This window comes from Pelodiscus sinensis, chromosome 3 (assembly GCF_052426305.1).
Source record: "Pelodiscus sinensis isolate ZL-2025 chromosome 3, ASM5242630v1, whole genome shotgun sequence".
Taxonomy (NCBI): Eukaryota; Metazoa; Chordata; order Testudines; family Trionychidae; genus Pelodiscus; species Pelodiscus sinensis.
In genome coordinates, this window is record NC_143054.1 from 136,819,354 (window position 1) to 136,838,108 (window position 18,755).

At 44.4% G+C, this 18,755-nt stretch overlaps 1 protein-coding gene across 1 annotated transcript; it reads left to right on the forward strand.

Moving 5' to 3' along the window:
- Window positions 1–974: 974 nt before the first annotated feature.
- SULT6B1 (sulfotransferase family 6B member 1) lies at window positions 975–17,626 on the forward strand. The gene is made up of 7 exons (XM_006135238.5): window positions 975–1,247; window positions 8,824–8,936; window positions 9,233–9,322; window positions 12,638–12,764; window positions 13,352–13,446; window positions 13,724–13,880; window positions 15,361–17,626. The coding sequence occupies exons 1-7, from the start codon at window positions 1,046–1,048 to the stop codon at window positions 15,489–15,491; spliced, it is 915 nt and encodes a 304-aa protein (XP_006135300.3). The 5' UTR covers window positions 975–1,045; the 3' UTR covers window positions 15,492–17,626.
- Window positions 17,627–18,755: the final 1,129 nt, after the last annotated feature.

Here is an 18,755-nt window from a genome sequence, read left to right on the forward strand (position 1 = left end):
GATTGCAACTCTATGTGCTGAAGATAGACAATTACTATGTAAATCACACATTGCTGCTAGAAACCTCATCTTTCAACAGAGTTTGCAAATAAGAGCCTAACTCTAAGCGTGTGAGTAGTTGCACTGGAGTGAGTGAGGCATAAAATTAAGAATATGCTTATAATGCTTAGATACAGATTGCTACTGCTTGAACTAATGGAAAAGTCCCGGAGGTACTACTAGAAAGTCCCCTATACTCTATCTGAGTCAACTGCTAAAGGGAAATTTGATTATGTACATAACTCTAGTACATTACAAAGGGATCTAAATCTTTTCTGGGGCACAACAGGGAATAAAAGCCTTGCTAAATGTAAGCTTTCAGCTTTTTATTTTCTCTTTAGCATAAAATAGAGACAATACTTGCTAGTGCAGGCACTGGGATTTCAAACTATGATGATATTTTAAACACTATTTTAAAGCTATGATGTCAGTATTGCTTTCCTGAAATTAATTTGATTCTAATTCTTTTTGCTTTATGCTTTTTATTTTATTGTCTCCTATTATTTGTTACCCATAGTTTTTCTGTTTCTTCTAAATCCGTGATACAGGGCTGAAAAGCTTTCTTTAATTACAGAAATAACTTGCTGCCAAAATAAAAATGTCTTTATATTGGTGTGAGAGGCTTGCTTCCTGGTAATGTTATGTAAGGTTCAATTTAATATTTTACCTCTTGTTCTTACTAAGTAATTTGTCTCCTATGGTGTTTGTTTCAGTGGGCCCAATACTACCCACTGTTACTCGTCTTCAGTGGTACTACTTATACGCGTAAACCTTACATTTAGACATATAAGTGTTGTTGAATTGAACCTTTTCTCTGTTTTCAAGAAAGAGAGGTGAGGAATATACCCAAATGGGTGGGGTTTCTATGTGGGGAACAACACAAGTTATTTTGTTCTCAAGAAAAAAAATGGGAGTACTGCCAGGATTTTTTACTCCACCCCTCAGGTACATCCATTTAAAAGTACTTGTTGCTCTAACATTGCAGTTTCACTCAAAGGCAACAAACATGGCAAAGCCACAGAACAAATTAGCTGATGAAATAGAGAAAGCAGTGGAGAAGATGAAAGGGGTTTCCCTTAAAGATCTGCTGTTCTTTTATCAGGGAACCCCGTATCCTGTCCATATATGCAGTGCAGAGACATTCAAGGCCCTGGAAAACTTAGAAGCCAGAAGAGATGATATGGTGTTGGTGTCTTACCCCAAATGCGGTGAATACAGTAGATGTTATTACTTGCTACAATGTAAAATATAAAATGTCATAAATAAGTATATGGTGTAATAAGAGGGACAATAACACCAATTGCAGTTTTTAGTTCTGCATAAGTTTTGTAGGGATTTTAATTTTGGCATTGATGATAAAAACAGACCATCATGTTTTATCCTGTGTCATTTTAATTGTGCATTCTGTTGGATTGTTTCTTTTCAGTACAGTTTGCCTTTCTTCAAGGATATCTTAATTTAATGCAGGGGTGGGGAACCTAAGGCCCAGGGGCTGGATGCAGCCCTTAGCTTGCCTGGATCCAGCCCTGAGGTTCGGGGCTCGCCCTAGCATTGAGGAGTCCACACTGGTGAGGGGTAGTTTTTGTTTGTTTGTTTGTTTCTCATTTGTGTGCAGCCCCCAAATGATTTTTGTGTGGGTCAGTGGCCCCAGACCCCAAAAAGATTCCCCAGTCCTGATTTAATTATTCTGTTCTGCAGGTGGCTGCATACTAGAGAAGATATATGAAAGTAAATTCTGCTAATTTGATACACTTGGTTTGAAAAGAGGGGTGTAGTCTACTGTGCAGTAATGTTACAAGACAAGAATAATTGTTACTAATTATGATGGAAAAGTGACAGGACATATTGGATGCTTTTGCTGCAGTTTAAGCTTTTCTTAAACTTTTTAAAATTTCAGGTTGTTTTTGTTACATTTGATATGATTTATCTAGTGAGTAAAACACAGTGGAGACCATTAGTAGTTCAGGTTCCTTTTTCTGGTGGTCTGTGGTAACATTTTGAAAATGAAGTGATGGGCGTTTATAGTTTTAGGAGATAATACAGATCTAAGAGAGAGTCTCTACTTACAAAGTTGCCAGCAGAGGAAAACCGGTACAGTTTTATTTAATCTTTTGTTGAGAAACCTATTACAATAGAATGAATAAATGGGCCCCAACTGGATTGCATCAGTCCTAAAGACCTCATTGAGAGCCTAATTGTGAGAGATGCTGATTAGCCACAGTTCTCGTTGATTTCAAGAGGAGTTACAGGTACTCATCACTCAATCCTAACTCAGGCTGAAACATCCAATGACTCAAATGAGAATTTTGCCTTACTAAGGATTTAAGAAATATGCTTGCAGTGATTATGGTAAATATCTCAGCCATGGAGAGTCAGGAAGCCAAAAATAGGACAAATATAAAATGAGAGATGGGTTGAAAATGTGGATCTGTATTCTGAATATCCCATAATTTAGGGATTTTAGGGACAATTTGAGGATGAGGGCTATTTACTTAATTTGGTTTGGTTTAGATTTTAAACAGCGCTACAGTATGGAGACATTCAGAATTCAATTATTTTAATGAGGCACACCTGGCTAGTTTTGTTCTGGAGGGACTTCTTAAAAATTCCCCACTATTGCTAATACTAATGTAGCTCGTGGTGAATTAATGGTGGAAAGTTTTAAGAATAGACAAGATATAGCTAATGAGTTCAGAGAACTGAATCTGCAACTCCCTGCAGGTTTCCAGTGCCTGGGACTGAGCAGGACAGCTGTAGTATTCTAAAACTCTGCAACTGGCATAAAGCAATGAAAAGTTCCTTGTTAAGGGTTAAAATGAACATAGAAGAAAGGAACAGAAAACACTGCATACGTCTAATGTGGTAGAGTAGTCCATTACCATGAACACATTTAAAAAAATGTCCTGACATTTGAGTGCTTAATCTTGTAGCCTTCACTAGCATTACATAGAATGTTTGCATTTAAATTTCCCAAGCTTTATAAAGGGAAAAAATGGGGAGGAAGGTAAAGAACTACAGGCAGTCCCCGGGTTACGTACAAGATAGGGACTGTAGGTTTGTTCTTAAGTTGAATCTGTATGTAAGTCGGAACTGGCATCCAGATTCAGCCGCTGCTGAAACTGACCGCCAGTTCTGACTTAAGTTGATTCTGTATGTAAGAACCCCAAGCGTCCCCAAGTCAGCTGCTGCTGAAACTGATCAGCAGCTGATTCCAGGAAGCCCGGGTCAGAGCAACTCTGCCTCGGGCTTCCTGCAGTCAGCGCTGGTCAGTTTCAGCAGCGGCTAAATCAGGACGCCCGGGGCAGAGAAGCTGGGGTGCTGCTGGGTTGCTCCAGTACCGCCGCTCCTCGACGCTACTGGACCAACCCAGCAGCACCCCATCTGCTCTGCCCCAGGCGTCCTGATTCAGCCGCTGCTGAAACTGACCAGCAGCGGCTGAATCAGGACCAGAGCAGCTGGGGTGCTGCTGGGTTGGTCCAGTAGCGCCCAGAGCGGCGCTGCGGGACCAACCGGCAGCGCCCCAGCTGCTCTGCCACAGGCGTCCGGAGAAAATCCTAGTCTGCTGAGGGGGGGAGCGTACTAGCTGCGCCCCCCCCCACCCCAGCAGACCAGGAAGACGCGGGCGGCGGACCGAGACGCACCGCGGTCCCGCCGCCTGGGTCCTCCACGGCTTTGCTCCCAGTCTCCCTAGTCTGCTGGAGACCAGCAGACCAGGGAGACGGGGAGCAAAGCCTCTGAGGACACCGGCAGCGGGACAGCCGTGGGGCGTCTGGGCTGTCCCACTGCCAGCTTCCCCCGCGGCTTTGCAAAGCCTCGGGGAAGCCGGCAGCGGAGCAGCCCAGGTACACCTGAGTTGCCCCACTGCCCGAGCCCCCCCGCGGCATTGCAAAGCCTCGGGGAAGCCGGCAGTGGAGCAGCCCAGGTGTGCCTGGGTTGCCCCGCTGCCCGAGCCTCCCCCCCCCCCCGCGGCTTTGCAAAACCGCGGGGAAGCCGGCAGCGGAGCAGCCCAGGCACGCCTTGGCTGCCTCGCTGCCCGAGCCTCCCCCCCCACCCCCGCGCCTGGGCTGCCCCCTGCCCGAGCCCCTCCGGGGCTTTGCTCTGCGTCTTCCTGGTCTGCAGACCAGGGAGACGCAGAGAAAGCCCCGGAGTACACGGGCGGCAGGACCGCGAGGTCCCGCAGTCCATGTACTCCAGGGCAGCCCTGTTTGTAACATCCATAAATCGGATCCGTGTAAGTCGGGGACTGCCTGTAAAAGGAAAACAGAACTTTGGGTGATGAAATTTAAAACTCTGACTTTGAGGTGCTACGCTCTGTTGATAAAATATGCAGAACAAGTGCTTAGCCCCTTGCAGGATTGAGTCTCTAACGATCCACAGTTTAGCTCTGCAGGTCTAAACATCAATTTATGCATTTTATTCTGGGATCCATTAATAGGAGTATTGTGAGCAAGACATGAGAAGTCATTCTTCCGCTCTACTCTGCGCTGATTAGGCCTCAATTGGAGTAGTGTGTCCAGTTCTGGGCACCACATTTCAAGAAAGATGTAGAGAAATTGGAGAAGGACCAGAGAAGAGCAACAAAAATGACTAAAGGTCTAGAAAACATGAGCTGTGAGGGAAGACTGAAAGAATTGGGCTTGTTTAGTTTAGAAAAGAGAAGACTGAGAGGGGACATGATAGCAGTATTCAAGTATCTAAAAGGGTGTTAGAAGGAGGGAGAAAAATTGTTCTCCTTGGCCTGTGAGGATAGGACAAGAAGCAATGGGCTTAAACTGCAGCAAGGGAGGTTTAGATTGGACATTAGGAAAAACTTTCTAACTGTCAGGGTGGTTAAACCCTGGAATAAATTGCTTAGGGCGGGTTGTGGAATCTCCATCCCTGGAGATATTTAAGAGCAGGTTAGACAGACATCTGTCAGGGATGATCTAGATGGTGCTTGGTTCTGCCGTGAGGGCAGAGGACTGGACTCGATGACCTCTTGAGTTCCCTTTCAGTTCTAGTGATTATGCGATTGATTCTATGATTATATATTCGTGTGGTAAAGACACCTGTACAATCTAGCTGTTTGGTAACACTATAAAACAAGGTGTCTGATTTCTTTTGCAGCTTCTCAAATGTCTCTGCTATTGAACCCAATATTGGCAGGAGCTAAGTGTCCTGTGTCCAGTTCTGAACACCCACTGCTCCCATTGACTTCACTGGGAATTTTGTATGTTTAGCACCTCAGAGGATTAGGCCTGATGAAAATTCTCTCCTTAGAATCAAAACTTGCCTCTACCTTCCAAAGTCCTATTTCTTGTTATTTATACAGGAGCATGAAAATATTACAATGTGAAATGCTTCCCACGTCTAGGATACACACAATAGAAGAGAAAATGTTAACCCATGTGGAAAATCTTTACATTTTCCTTTTTCACACCATTCATCACAGAGTAAGAATACTCTCTGCTCTTAACCCAGACATTTGAGATGTGGTAGGGAAACTAAAGACTTGGTGTTTTAGACCTATCAAGTAACGTCCTTAAGAATTTAATTTTACAATGAGGTAAGTAATGAGCAAATGAGGGCATAGAATTGTAGAGAATGCTGGTGCTGGTTCTAGTCTGCATTTACATAAGGACATGAATATAGCTTTGTGAAGAAATAACATTAATTATAACTGGCACTTCTTTAGCATCTGCTATCTGGGGATTTCAAGGCACTTTACAAAGAGTAGGGTGAATTCACCTCTGGATAGTCAGTCAAGGTCAGTGGATCATTTTAGTCCAAGGGCTTGATCCTCTTTTGACTCTTAGTGCTTAAGTAGGATTTAAGTGATGTTTAGGCCTTGCATGGGGAAGAATTTCACCCATTTGGGAATTTAGCCTTGCAACACCTGTTAAGAAGGGAAGTACAACTAACCTCTTTCACAGAGTATCACAGAGTACGTCTACACTACAACGTTAATTCGAACTAAGCTAATTCGAACTAACGGATCCAGACTAAAAAACTAGTTCGAATTAGCTTTTTGCTAATTCGAACTAGCATGTCCACATTAAGTGGACCCTGAACCAGGCTTAAGGCTGGCTGGAAGCAGTGCCGGTAGGGCATCAGAGGAGGACTTAGAGCGTGGAGATGCTGTCTCAGGCTAGCCGAGGGCTGTGCTTAAAGGGTCCCGACCCCCACCCCGGACAGACAGTTCTCCGGGGTGCCCCGCTTGCAAAGCAGTCCTGGCTTGGATTGCCCGGAGTACCCACACTGGGCACATCACAGCACTCGGCCATCAGCCCGGCTGCACTTGCCGCAGGCTGCCATCTGGGGAGAGGCGGAAATTGGGGGGCTGCAGGAGAGCTTCCACCCCAAAAGCCCGCAGAGCCAGCCCAGTCCTCCCCATCAGGGGCGCGTACCCCATTCCTCCCTCACCTCCTTCCACTTACCCTTCCCTAGCCCCTTTTCTTGATGTACAAAATAAAGGACAATTGTGTTCAAAAATGGAATCTGTCTTTATTGAACAAAACTGGGGGAGACTGGGAAAAGGAGGTGGGAGAGGGGAAGAGAGAGGCTGGGAGAGGGGAGGGCAACTAAAATGATCAGGGGTTGGGAACAGGTCCCATATGAAGAGAGGCTAAAGAGACTTGGACTTTTCAGCTTAGAAAAGAAGAGACGGAGGGGGGACAGGATAGAGGTCTCTAAAAGCAGGAGTTGGGTGGAGAGGGTGCATACAGAAAAGTTCTTCATTAGTTCCCATAAAGAAGGACTAGAGGACACCAAAGGAAAGGAATGGGTAGCAGGCTTCAAACTAGTAACAGAAAGTTGTTCTTCACAAAGCAAAGAGTCAACCTGTGGAACTCCTTGCTGCAGGAGGCTGTGAAGGCTACAACTAGAACAGAGTTTAAAGGGAAGTGAGATCAAGTCATGGAGGTTGGGTCCATGGAGTGGTACTAGCCAGGGGGTAGGAGTGGTGTTCCTGCCCAAGGTTTGTGGAAGGCTGGAGAGGGATGGCACGAGACAAATGGCTTGGTCACTGTCTTCGGTCCATCCCCTTCAGGGTCCCTAGTGTTGGCCACTGTCGGCAGACAGGCTACTGGGCTAGATGGACCTTTGGTCTGACCCAGGACGGCCATTGTAAGCTCAGGGCTCAGGGTCAGGGGTCTCAGTGGACCACCTTGATTTTCATGCACACCTGCTCCTGGGTGGCCAGGCTGGCAGCTCTCCTGCCCAAGCCGGCCACTTTCCTGTGCCTAGTGCGGAGGTCGTGGACGAGGTCCGCGATGTCCGCTCTAGCCCAGGCGGGTGCCCGCCTCTTGCGGTCCCGGGCAAGCTCCCGGGAGCCGCTAGCCTGGTCCCGGGAAGAGGCGGAGGGCTGGGGGGCATCGGGTGGGTGGCTCGAGCTGTGCCAGGTGCAGGGTCTGCTGGTTGGGTGCTGGCAGGCTTGCACCTGGCACGGGCACCGTAGCCAGCCCGTGCCCCTTTAAGGGGTCCGGGGCTGGGAGGGGGACAGACGAGTTTCCCTGGTGTTGGCCAGAGTGGCCACCAGGGAAACCTGGGGAGAGCTAGCCTCCCACTAGTTCGAATTAAGGGTCTACACCGCCCTTAATTCGAACTAGCAAGTTCGAACTAGGCTTAATCCTCATGGAATGAATATTACCTAGTTCGAACTAAGCGCTCCGTTAGTTCGAACTAACTTTGTAGTGTAGACATACCCACAGAGAGGCAGAGATTATTATATATAAAGCAGCACCGGCACATCTGCTTTAGGTGAATATAAACACAAGATCTCTACCTCAATGGGCTAACAATGAACAGCTAATATGAAAACACAAGAGGACAAGAGACTGAAGAGCGAGAAAGTTAGGAAGAAGAGTGAAGGATGGATAACATCCTATCAGGCAACAGCTGTCTACAGAAAGTGTGAGGTTAAAGCTGTTCACACCATGCATTTCTTGTTGCTTCTGGCATGCATAGGGGATTCCTCAGTGCTCAGAAGGTTATGGCTCAGTCAACTCCTCAGAATCATCTCTGTGGTCCCTGAGGGAAACCTTCTGACGGGATCTCCACAAGGACCAGGGATATGATGCTGCGGACCAAGGATACACATTGTCATCCTTTCTTGCCACCCTCTAAGGCAACCAGGAGAGAATTGTGCTGTGTTACCTTTAGAGCAGAGTACTCCTGGAAAGTTCTGAAGAGGTGACTCCCAAGAGCAGGAACAGATTGGGTGGAGATTGACCTAACAATACAGTTCTATTGGAGCCATCTTATCAGGTAGCCAGAGGGGTGTTGGGAAAGGGGCTCCAGACCCACTGCAGAGAAGGATCTGGACAATCCAGAGTGCAGAATCCCTTGTTTGTTTCTTCATAGGGGATGGCAGATACACTCTCACTGACACAATGAGCTGAGCCTCTTGGGGAGCTTCCCACACCCCAATCCCTTCCCCTGGATATGACAAGGGATGGAGCTATGTCCCTCTTGTTATTAATCTCTGTTTTAGAAATATATATTTTTTAAATATACAGATGCATCAGAGACTAAATTCTGTTCCTGTTCCACCCACCACTAGGTCTCAGTAAGCTTGACCCTCATGGGATCTGGGCAGAATAAAGCCCAATGTGCAGCCTCTCAAGTGGCAGTTCAGAATTTGGTTTTTAAAGATTTTATTGTATTTAATCACTTTAGAGCTTCAGTAGTATTATTTTCAGTTGACAAATGGTTATTATTATGCTGTATTAAGCAGTGTAATGAGAAGGTTCAGAGATCTTTGATAAGTTTCTGATTCATTGTATTTTTTTTTGTTTGTTTGTCCAGGTGTGAATTGGCTTATCTGTCTTTTAAATGATTTGATATTTACAACTTCCCAGACTAAACCAGAAAATACAGAACTGCCATTTATTGAATGTGGAGATCCAGAAAAATATCAGGTTAGTATGAAAAACTACTGAAACAATTCAGATCTGGTATTTCATGCCTACACCTACAAGTATTCAAATGATAATAGTCTAGCGTGTGTGGGTTTTACTCCTGAAGAAAAACCCTCGTTAAGTTCTGTATTTTGATTAGCATGAGAATGTGTGATTCCACACATGCCAACATTTCAGATTGTGGTTGCACCCATGTAACAAAACTATTCTCCCTCATTGTTCTACTTATGCTTAAACATTTTGAGAATGAAAATGTATTTTCATTTATGTATTTTATTTTCTATTTATGTTTAAAGAGGATGAAACAGTTACCATCTCCAAGGATTTTGGCAACACACCTTCTTTATGACAATCTCCCTAAGTCTATCTTCGAGAATAAAGCCAAGGTGAACTGCCTGTCTGTCTGTACACTATAATATCCACTGTACAATAATATCCACTTGTATGATATTTCAACAGCATCTTAGTGTCCATATCCTTCACTAGAGCCAGGAGCCAACGAGGTGGTAGTAATGGGAAGGTGACACTAAAGCCACTTTTACAACTCCTGTCCTGGACCCTATTAAGACTTGATGTATCTTAGAACAGTGTTAGGGTTATTCTAATTGACATCAGCAGGAACAGTCTTCTAGAGGCTGATCTATTGTCCAAGAATCACTAGAACCCAGTGCTTTACCCCCACCCTCTGTCTTTTATGCTAGAACAGGGGTCCGCAACCTTTTCAAACCAAAGAGCCAAACTACATCAACATTCAGAACAAGCGGTCAACAAAGAGTTGTATAAGAATGAAGAATGCCCATCTGTATGACTGAAAATATACAACTTAATATTATTGATAATTGACTCTAGCTAGTTAGCTAGCTTAAAAGGAGAGGTGTCCATTATGCTATCTGTCACAGAGAACATTTGAAAAGACTTGAGAAGTTTCTAGGGGGAGGCAGGCACTCAACCCCACTTACAGCCCCGCCCCCTCTGCTGAGGCCATACCCCCACCACGGGGAGGGCAGGAGGAGGAGCAGCAACATGTTGCGCTTGTGCCCCACCCCGCCAGAGCAGCAGGGAGGGAAGAAGCCACATGGCCCAAGCCTCCCCAGACCCGGGAGCAGCGGGAAGGAAGGCAGCTGCACGGCCCGAGTTGGCCCAAGCCTTCCCACCCACAGGAATAGTGGGGAGGGAGGAGGCCATGTGTACATTAACTATCACAACTAGGGATGCAATAGTGTAGTCGATTAACTATAGCAAAAGCTTATAGGTTAATGCTATAGACTACATGCATTTTCCCCCTACTCCCACCAGTACATTTTTTGGCAGGCTGGCCAGCAGCCTGGCTCAGTCCTGGCTTGCGATGGGTCCAGGACGTACTTCCACTGCAGCCCTGCATTTAAAGTGTATTAGAAGCTAGGTGGTCAGGCAGCCTGGATAATTTTCAGCTTGCGCTAGCTCTAGGATCTCAGACCCCCCCCCAGACAGGGGCTGCTACCACCCTGCACTGCTAGCTGTGAATCAGAGGTAGCAGCATAGGGTGACAGGCAGCCGGTCTCGGAGGGGAGCTGATATTTAAACTGGCTCCCCTCACAAACCAGCTCCCACCTGGCATCCGGTGCTACTGCCTCTGATTCAGAGACAGGATGTCTGGCCAGGGGTAGGAGTGAGCTGAGGGTGGGGTGTCTGGCCGGGGACAGGGGGTAGGAGTGGTCTAGGGGCAGGGTGTCTGGCCAAGTGTCAAGAGTGGGCTGGGGGCAGGTGTCTTGCCAGGGGGCAGGTGTGAGCTGGGGGCAGAGTGAGTGAAGGGAGGTGGAGTCTGGGCATGACCGTTGGGGGCGGGGAGGGGCACTTACTTGCTTTCGCACTGTGTGTAACAAACAGCCACCTGCTGCTCCCATTCACCAGGAAGGATATGCAGGGGAAGTCTCCTGGAAGTGTTTCCCAGGGAAAAGAAAACGGCAACACACATGGAGCCATTTTTGGTTCCTGGTTCCCCGCAAACCGGGGGAAGTAAAAGAGTGGCACATGGAGCCATTTTGTTCCCCACATGCTGGATCTGGTGGGGGAGGCTCAGGGCTTTCTCCCCCTGCCGGTGCTGGCGTTCCACTCTTGTGTATGTGGGGGGGGGGGGGAGCGTAAGGCTGTAGCGCTAGGGCTGTCTCCCTGCTGTGAGGGGAGCTAAGGGGGACTGAGCTGGGGCTCCAGAAGAGCTGTATCTGGCTCCCTAGCTAGCCATAGGTTGCTGACCCCTGTGCTAGAAGGATGGGAAGGAATAGTATAGAGATGGCTATGTCAGTTTAGCAACACCTGTGGATTCTTATATGCAAAAGGAGAAACAGTTGAAGCCTTAACAGTTTATTCCAAACCATTGTACAGGCAGTCCCCGAGTTACGCGGATCCAATTTATGTCGGATCCGCAGTTACGAACGGGGCCGTTCCTCTCCCTGGTCTCCAGCAGACCAGGGAGAGGAAGCAAAGCAGCGGAACACGTGGGCAGCGGACAGGGCTGTCCGCTGCCCACGCGCTCCGTGGCTTGGCTCTGCTTTGCCCCTGTCCCCCGTCCCCCTGGTCTGCAGACCAGGGGGACGGGGGGGGGGGGCAAAGCAGAGCCAAGCCACGGAGCGCGCGGTCAGCTGACAGCCCAGACGCGTCCTGGAATCAGCCGCTGATCAGTTTCAGCAGCAGCTGACTTGGGGATGCCTGGGGTTCTTAAGTTGAATCTGTATGTAAGTCAGAACTGGCGTCCAGATTCAGCCGCTGTTGAAACTGATCAGTTTCAGCAGCGGCTGAATCTGGACGCCAGTTCCGACTTACATACAGATTCAACTTAAGAACAAACCTACAGTCCCTATCTTGTATGTAACCCGGGGACTGCCTGTATGCATGTCTGAGCAGTACAGGGTGTTCCCGCTATAAGTTGTCCTGGTATACATCTGTTCCTCACTAAAGTTGTTGACGCTTGTAGGAACTGATGTGTTATAAGTCCTCTCATTCCCTGCTCTTAAGAAAAAAAAATAGCACAAACGGAAGTCAGTTGCGGGAAAAATATTCCCCTCTTTAAGTGTTTTTGCTATAAGTCAAGTTTTTTGGAATGTATCTTGGACTTATAGTGAGGACGGCCTGTAAGAGACATTTCCAGTTAAGAAGGGGACAGAGGAGCAAGAAGCAGAAGTGGGAAGGTGATCAAAGGGAGAAGATGATTGCAACTAATTTGCAGTCGATCTTCTTTTACGTTTTTCTAATTCATACACATCCCATGTGATCAAAAATGTTTACAGGAACTGTCCAAAAGAGTTGAAATAATTGTTGCTATTACATAGAAAATGGGAATATAAAGGGCAAGATCAGCTACAATTTCCTGAAGGAGAAAGCAATAGCACTTTGAACAATGACAGTAACCTGCAGTGGAAATTCACCAGGTCTGAGGTAACAATAGAGAACAATGCACTCATGGACAGGGAAGTATTTTAATGACAATTGTTAAGGCTTTTTAAGTCTCTTGCTTTTTTATGATTCTTTGACCACAAGATCAAGCTTTAAAAGTAGCTGAGGACTTTATTGTGGCCTTCATTTTGAATTTGCTTCTCATGTCTTACCTATAAAAATATGTAATAGTTGCAGTATGTTACTGTATAGAACGTTTCATTGAACTATCATTGTAGTTATCCAGGAAAACAACAAATTTAGAAATGACTAACCTCTTGCTCCCACTCCAGATACTGGTGTTGTTTCGAAATCCTAAAGATACAGCTGCATCATTTTTCCATTTCCATAACAATGCCCCAAACGTCCCCAGTTATATCTCCTGGGATGAGTTCTTCTCAGAGTTCATGAGTGGAAAAGGTACAATTACTATTTCTGCATGTATCTGAAAGATTAAGCAGAAGAGAAATATTTCAGACAAACTAAAGGAGCCCAATATGAAAACAAAAGTGTAATGTTAAAAGTAGTTGATAGAACTTTCCTCACATTCTGGAGTTCAGTTGCATCCTATCATGAAGAATAACTCAGATAGTTCTGTTTATGGGCATTATTGAGTAATACACGTGAATAATAGTTTAATGTCTTGTGTAAAACTTCTGCCAGGTTCAAGCAATTGTTATCATAATCAAATATGCTAGTGAAGACATTTCAGTTTCTGCACCTGGGTCCAAACCAAAATCACAGTTCTAAGCACTTCCAAATTGTAGGGAAGTTTAGATCAAGACATGGGTGCTCAGAACAATCCTAAGTAAGAGCATATGCACTTATGGAAACTAAAACAATAGCATAGATTGTACAACACTGCATAACTGAACAGATATCCTGTTATGTGTATCTGCCAGGTATAACCTGAAGTCAGGAAAAAGTGGTTCTTAGATAGAAATAAGAGTATAATTATTAAACAAACAGGCTGAAGTAAGATAGCTTGTTTTCTATCTCCTTTTCAGTTGGCTGGGGATCCTATTTTGACCATGCAGTTGCCTGGAACAAACACATTGAGGATGAAAATGTTATGTTTATAACATATGAAGACCTGAAAGAGGTAAAGCTGTTGATACTTGCAGGCAAGACTTACCTGATCTTGCTCTGACTCAAGTCAGAGGCAAAATCCTAGTAGCTTCATTGATCCCAAAGCATCTTATAGCAACAATTTGAACATGGATACAAATCTATAGCACTTAGCATCAAGGTGATGTAAAAATGCACTATGTGTGAAATTATTATTAATGGGTGAAGATCATAAACCTGTCAAACAGAAAACTTATGCTTTTTTTCAGAGCAAGCATAGTATGTTATCCCTTACACTATATTGCTTTCAGAACCTGACTTCTGGATTGAAGCAAATAGCTGAATTCTTTGGATTCTCTCCAACAGCAGAGCAGATTCAGTCTATTGCAGACAGGGGCAACTTCCAAGCAATGAGAGAGAAATCCCAGGATATCTATGGCCCAATTGGCCCAGTTCTCTTCCGTAAAGGTAAATCTGTGTTTTTAAAAAAAAAATCCAAGGATTGTGAATGGTTACATTTTATTTAATTCCGACAGGAACCTGGCAGAAGAGGCAGTCAACCTTTCTTCCTTTCTCATTATCTATGTTAGCAATGGCTTGAGAAGCAGAGATGGTATTTGATTATTTTCACATGGATCAAAATTGCTAAATAGATCAGTTTTGTTTTTCCTGTTTCCTAAAAGCATAGCACAACTGGTACTCTTTTCAGTCATAGCTTTCACCAGCTCTCATTAAAGCGATGGAGAGATTCCCATTGACTTCTGTGGAAGATGGAACAGGTTCTAAATCTTGATTTAGGCCATTAGATCTTTACAGCATTCTCTTCTTGAGTTTCTAGGCAACTGATGGAATTAATTATGAACCTGAATCTAAATCTTACATCTAAACGATATATACATTGACAACTATCTTTGGAATGGGCCAGACAAAAATCCCAGATCCAGACATTCTCAGGTTTGGGGATATTCAAAATCTGGATCCAAATTTTGTAGATGGAGACAATCTGTCCTTGTCGTCCTGAGTCATACTTAACAAAATTTTTGAGCCTTTGCACTGTATCATATCCACTCTTTATACTCACCTTGTAGTGATACCATTGCCTGCACCATGTTCAGACATTTATGATTTGAGCCTTGTATGCACTTTTTCTCCTCTGATCAGCTGTTCATTTCTGGCACATAAACATTCATTGTGCTGAAATCGACTATATAGTTATGAGAGTTAGTGCACCTGTCTGATTGTATGTCATCTGTTCGTCCATCTGTGAGTCCGTTTGTTCAAGAACTTCTCCTAAACAGGAAGAGCTAGGATCACCAAATTTAGTATGAAGCTTCCTCTTATCATAATTTTCAGCAAGGTAAGTGTTTGATTGTTCCAGGACAACGGGATGTGCCTGGAATCTGATTGTTTTCTATAACACAGAAAGGGAGAGGACTGATAGCAGGGACAGTTATCCTCCACAATGACCACAGGAGGACAGCAGGCATGGGGGACAGTTATACTGCAGAGTGACCACAGGAAGGCAGCTGCACCTATAACAAAGTGTCTGGCTGGGGGTGGGTCTCTGCATGTTGCTGGCCATGACCCCCCCCCCCGCCATCTTGACCTGCTCTGCAGAGCAGCTACTGGTGGGACAGTGTGGCCCCTGCTGCCCCTGGGCTGGCCCCAGAGAGGAGCTGGTGGGCAGCCTGCACCACCACTGGGCTGGCCTTGGGGAGGATCCAGTGGCCACCCCTACCCACTGCCCTGAGCTCTCACATCTCCCAACCCCCTACCCTGACTTCTGCACGCCTCCCTCCCCCCACATCCTCAACCTCCTGCCCTGAAGGACCCAAACAATGCCAAGTGTGTCTTCTAGTATCATAATAAAGGAATCAGACATTCTTCTTTTAAATCAGTCCCTACATTCATTGTAGTCAGGAGTATCTTTTTCTTTTGTTTATTCCAGGTGTTGTTGGAGATTGGAAGAATCTTTTTAGTGACGCTCAAAGCAAGGAAATGGATGCCAAATTTAAAGAGTGTTTAGGGGGAACCAAATTGGAAGCAAAGATGAAGTATGATGTGTACTGCAAGGCCTGAGTGGTTACAGAAAATCTCACTTTCATATGTGCATTTAATGTTTTTTATATACTCTAAAAAGCATACTTTAAATTAGGACAAGTATCTTAGTTGTAATTATAACTTGTTAGCGTAATATTATAAGATTACATTTCTAGTAAGTTTGGTTTTCTCATACCATCACCAATCAGGCTACAGTTTGGTAAAGCTCTTAAGCACCTGCTTCACTTTAAGCATAATCAGTGGGATTACTCATCAAATTAGTAAAGGAACTTCAATGTTTTGCTGACTAGACATAGGATACTTTAACTTAAAGCAAGTTATGCGAATATGGTATGCAGAACTGAAGCCTGAGGGCATGTCTACACAGCAGGGATAAAGCCAAAATAAGCTATGCAACTTAAGCTACGTCAATTGCGTAGTGTAAGTTGAAATAGCTTAATTTGGCTTTTGGTGCTGTTTATACAGCAGGAAGTCCGAGAAAGAGCACTCTGCCTCCGACTTCCCTTACTCCTCGTACAATGAAGGTCACAGGAGTCGGAGTAAAAAGTCCTCCAGCTCGACATAATTTTGACATTCTGTCAAAATAACGGCTTGTAGTGTAGATGCAGACTATGTTACTTTGGATTAACATCAGTTATTCTGAAATAATACTGTTGTGTAGCTGTACCCATAATGAAGAAGTGCTATCTATCTATCTACAATTTTTATCCAAGCAAGTTGAGAGAGAGATAGACAGCACTGCCCAAAAGTTCACTGTTTCTGCTATATTAGGAAGTTTTATGCAAAGACCACTGAAGGCAGAGCAATAATGAAAAGGAAATTGGAGTGGTGAGTACAAATTAATACAAGTGTAAATTGGAATGAAGGCATTTATTGGGAGCAAGTCACTTGGAAAGCAGTGATGGGAAGGAGATGAAAGGGTGCTTGTGGGCTGCTAGTGAGACATGAGTTTGTAATTTGACATTGGCAACAAACAAAAAGCCAATTCAGTTTTAGACTGTAAATCCAAAGGTTTTGTATCATGGACCAGGGATGTGACATAATTTCTGTGTGTGACAGTGGAGAGATCAGACAAGGACTCCTGTAATTTTGGACACCCAGATACCAGAAGAACAAACTGGGGAAAATTCATGGCAGAGCAATATAAGTGATCAGGGATCTATAAGGAATAAAATAGTGCAACTACGCAGTGGGGAGTGTGGTATCTCCATTGTTGTATTAGAGCAGAAAGAGTGGAATTAATTAAGGTGCTGAAATAGCTAGGAATAATGGGATGAAAGTGAGGTAAATATGTTTAGACTGCATATCAGGAAATGTTTTCTGAACCCTAACAGTGAATATGTCTTAACAGGTTTCTATAGCTTCTTATCACGGGTGTGATTTAAAAGTAGACTGGAGACATGGACTATAAAGAACAGTTGTATGGAGGCAGGGAGATGGACTAAGTCTTCTAGGACTTTTCCATCTCTAATTTCTATAACTCAAGGAATTATCAATCCATGCTCATTGATGAAAATGAACTATGTTCCCAATATTATTAAAAAAATGTACTTTCAGCTAGCTTGTGTCTTTTGTAAGATGTATCCCCTCAAGAATTATCCTGCCAAAGCACTGTTCCTTCCCTGTTCCCCTTCTGTTCTAGATAAAGAATAAGTTACATCAGCCCTTGAAAGGGTGTCATTTACTTCACCCTTTTGCACTGAGCCAGCTATTCCAGCTGGGGGTGGAGGTAGAAGAGAGGGGTAGAGCTAAGACTCCAACCCCTTGCTGTTCACTTGCTTGAAGCAGGGAGTGTCTGAGAGCAGGGGATAAGTTCCAAATGAAACCCAGATCTAGCTAGGCTGGTGATGAGTAGGGCCTTACTTTCTTAACTGAGTAAAATAAGGGCAGAGTCTAACCCTTTCTTTGTATATGCATTAATGTTGCTTAATTGTATAGTACAGCCCAGGCCTCTTGATTTAAATGTATTTTAAAGGTAATATATGCACAGTTTATGAACTATCAGTCCCATGTGATTAGTGCCATTGAGTTCAGTGGGAGTACTTTGATAAGGATTGTAGGATCAATCCCTGTTTTTTAAACTCATTTTAGCTGCAATGTTGTTTTGTAGAATTCTATGTAGAATGCAATAAAGAAAGTACTGGCATTATTCAAAGCTGATGAAGTCATTGGAAATCTATTCAGTATGTTAAATTGATTTTCCAAGAAATTTGTTTGAAGAATTCTATATAAATGAATCCTTTCTAACAGCCTGCCATTGTTTCCGGAGAAAGAATGGATGTTGCAGAGTGGAGGAGTTAACTAGACTTTCTGATCTGTCCCTAACCCCTAGATAGATATCTGGAGAATGAATAAGACAGACTGGAAGCTGGAGTTTCCCTCATGTTCTTGCTTTCTTGTTTTTTCCCTTTGTTTCCTTTCTCACTTTCCTTTTCAATGGTGTCTGCCAGCTTCTGTCCCAGAAATAATCACTGCGAGTGAGATAAATGGACGGGCAGAAAGAGCGTTCGCTCCAAGGAAATTGAGAAAAGGAATGATGTGCTTGCACTTTCATCCTCCCTCACCATGTAATTTAAGAACAAAGGCTTTACCACAAATGCTGTGTTCAGGCAACATGAACACACTCTGGCAGTCATAGTTATAAGGTGTCCCGCTCTTTCCTTATAAGGTCACCCCAAAAACATGGTTTGCTTTTTTCTGTCCTGTTCCCCTTTTTATTTTCTTATCCTGTGGCAGTCATATCCACTTTAGTAGGGAGAACTGTCTACAATTCACAAAGGCTACATCTAGACTGGCATGATTTTCCGCAAATGCTTTTAACGGAAAAGTTTTCCGTTAAAAGCATTTTCGGAACAGAGCGTCTAGATTGGCATGGACGCTTTTCTGCAAAAGCACTTTTTGCGGAAAAGCATCCATGGCCAATCTAGATGCACTTTTCCACAAAAAAGCCCCAATCGCCGTTTTCGCGATCGGGGCTTTTTTGCTCAAAACAAATCTCAGCTGTCTACACTGGCCCTTTTGCGCAAAAGTTTTGCGCAAAAGGGACTTTTGCCCAAACAGGAGCAGCATAGTATTTCCTCAAGAAACACTGATTTCTTACAATAGGAAGTCAGTGCTTTTGCGGAAATTCAAGCGGCCAGTGTAGACAGCTGGCAAGTTTTTCCAGAAAAGCGGCTGATTTTCTAGAAAAACTGGCCAGTCTAGACACAGCCAAAGTGTGCATCTACACTGCGGTTATTTCGGAATAAGCTATTCCGGAATACTTATTCCAAATTAGCTTAT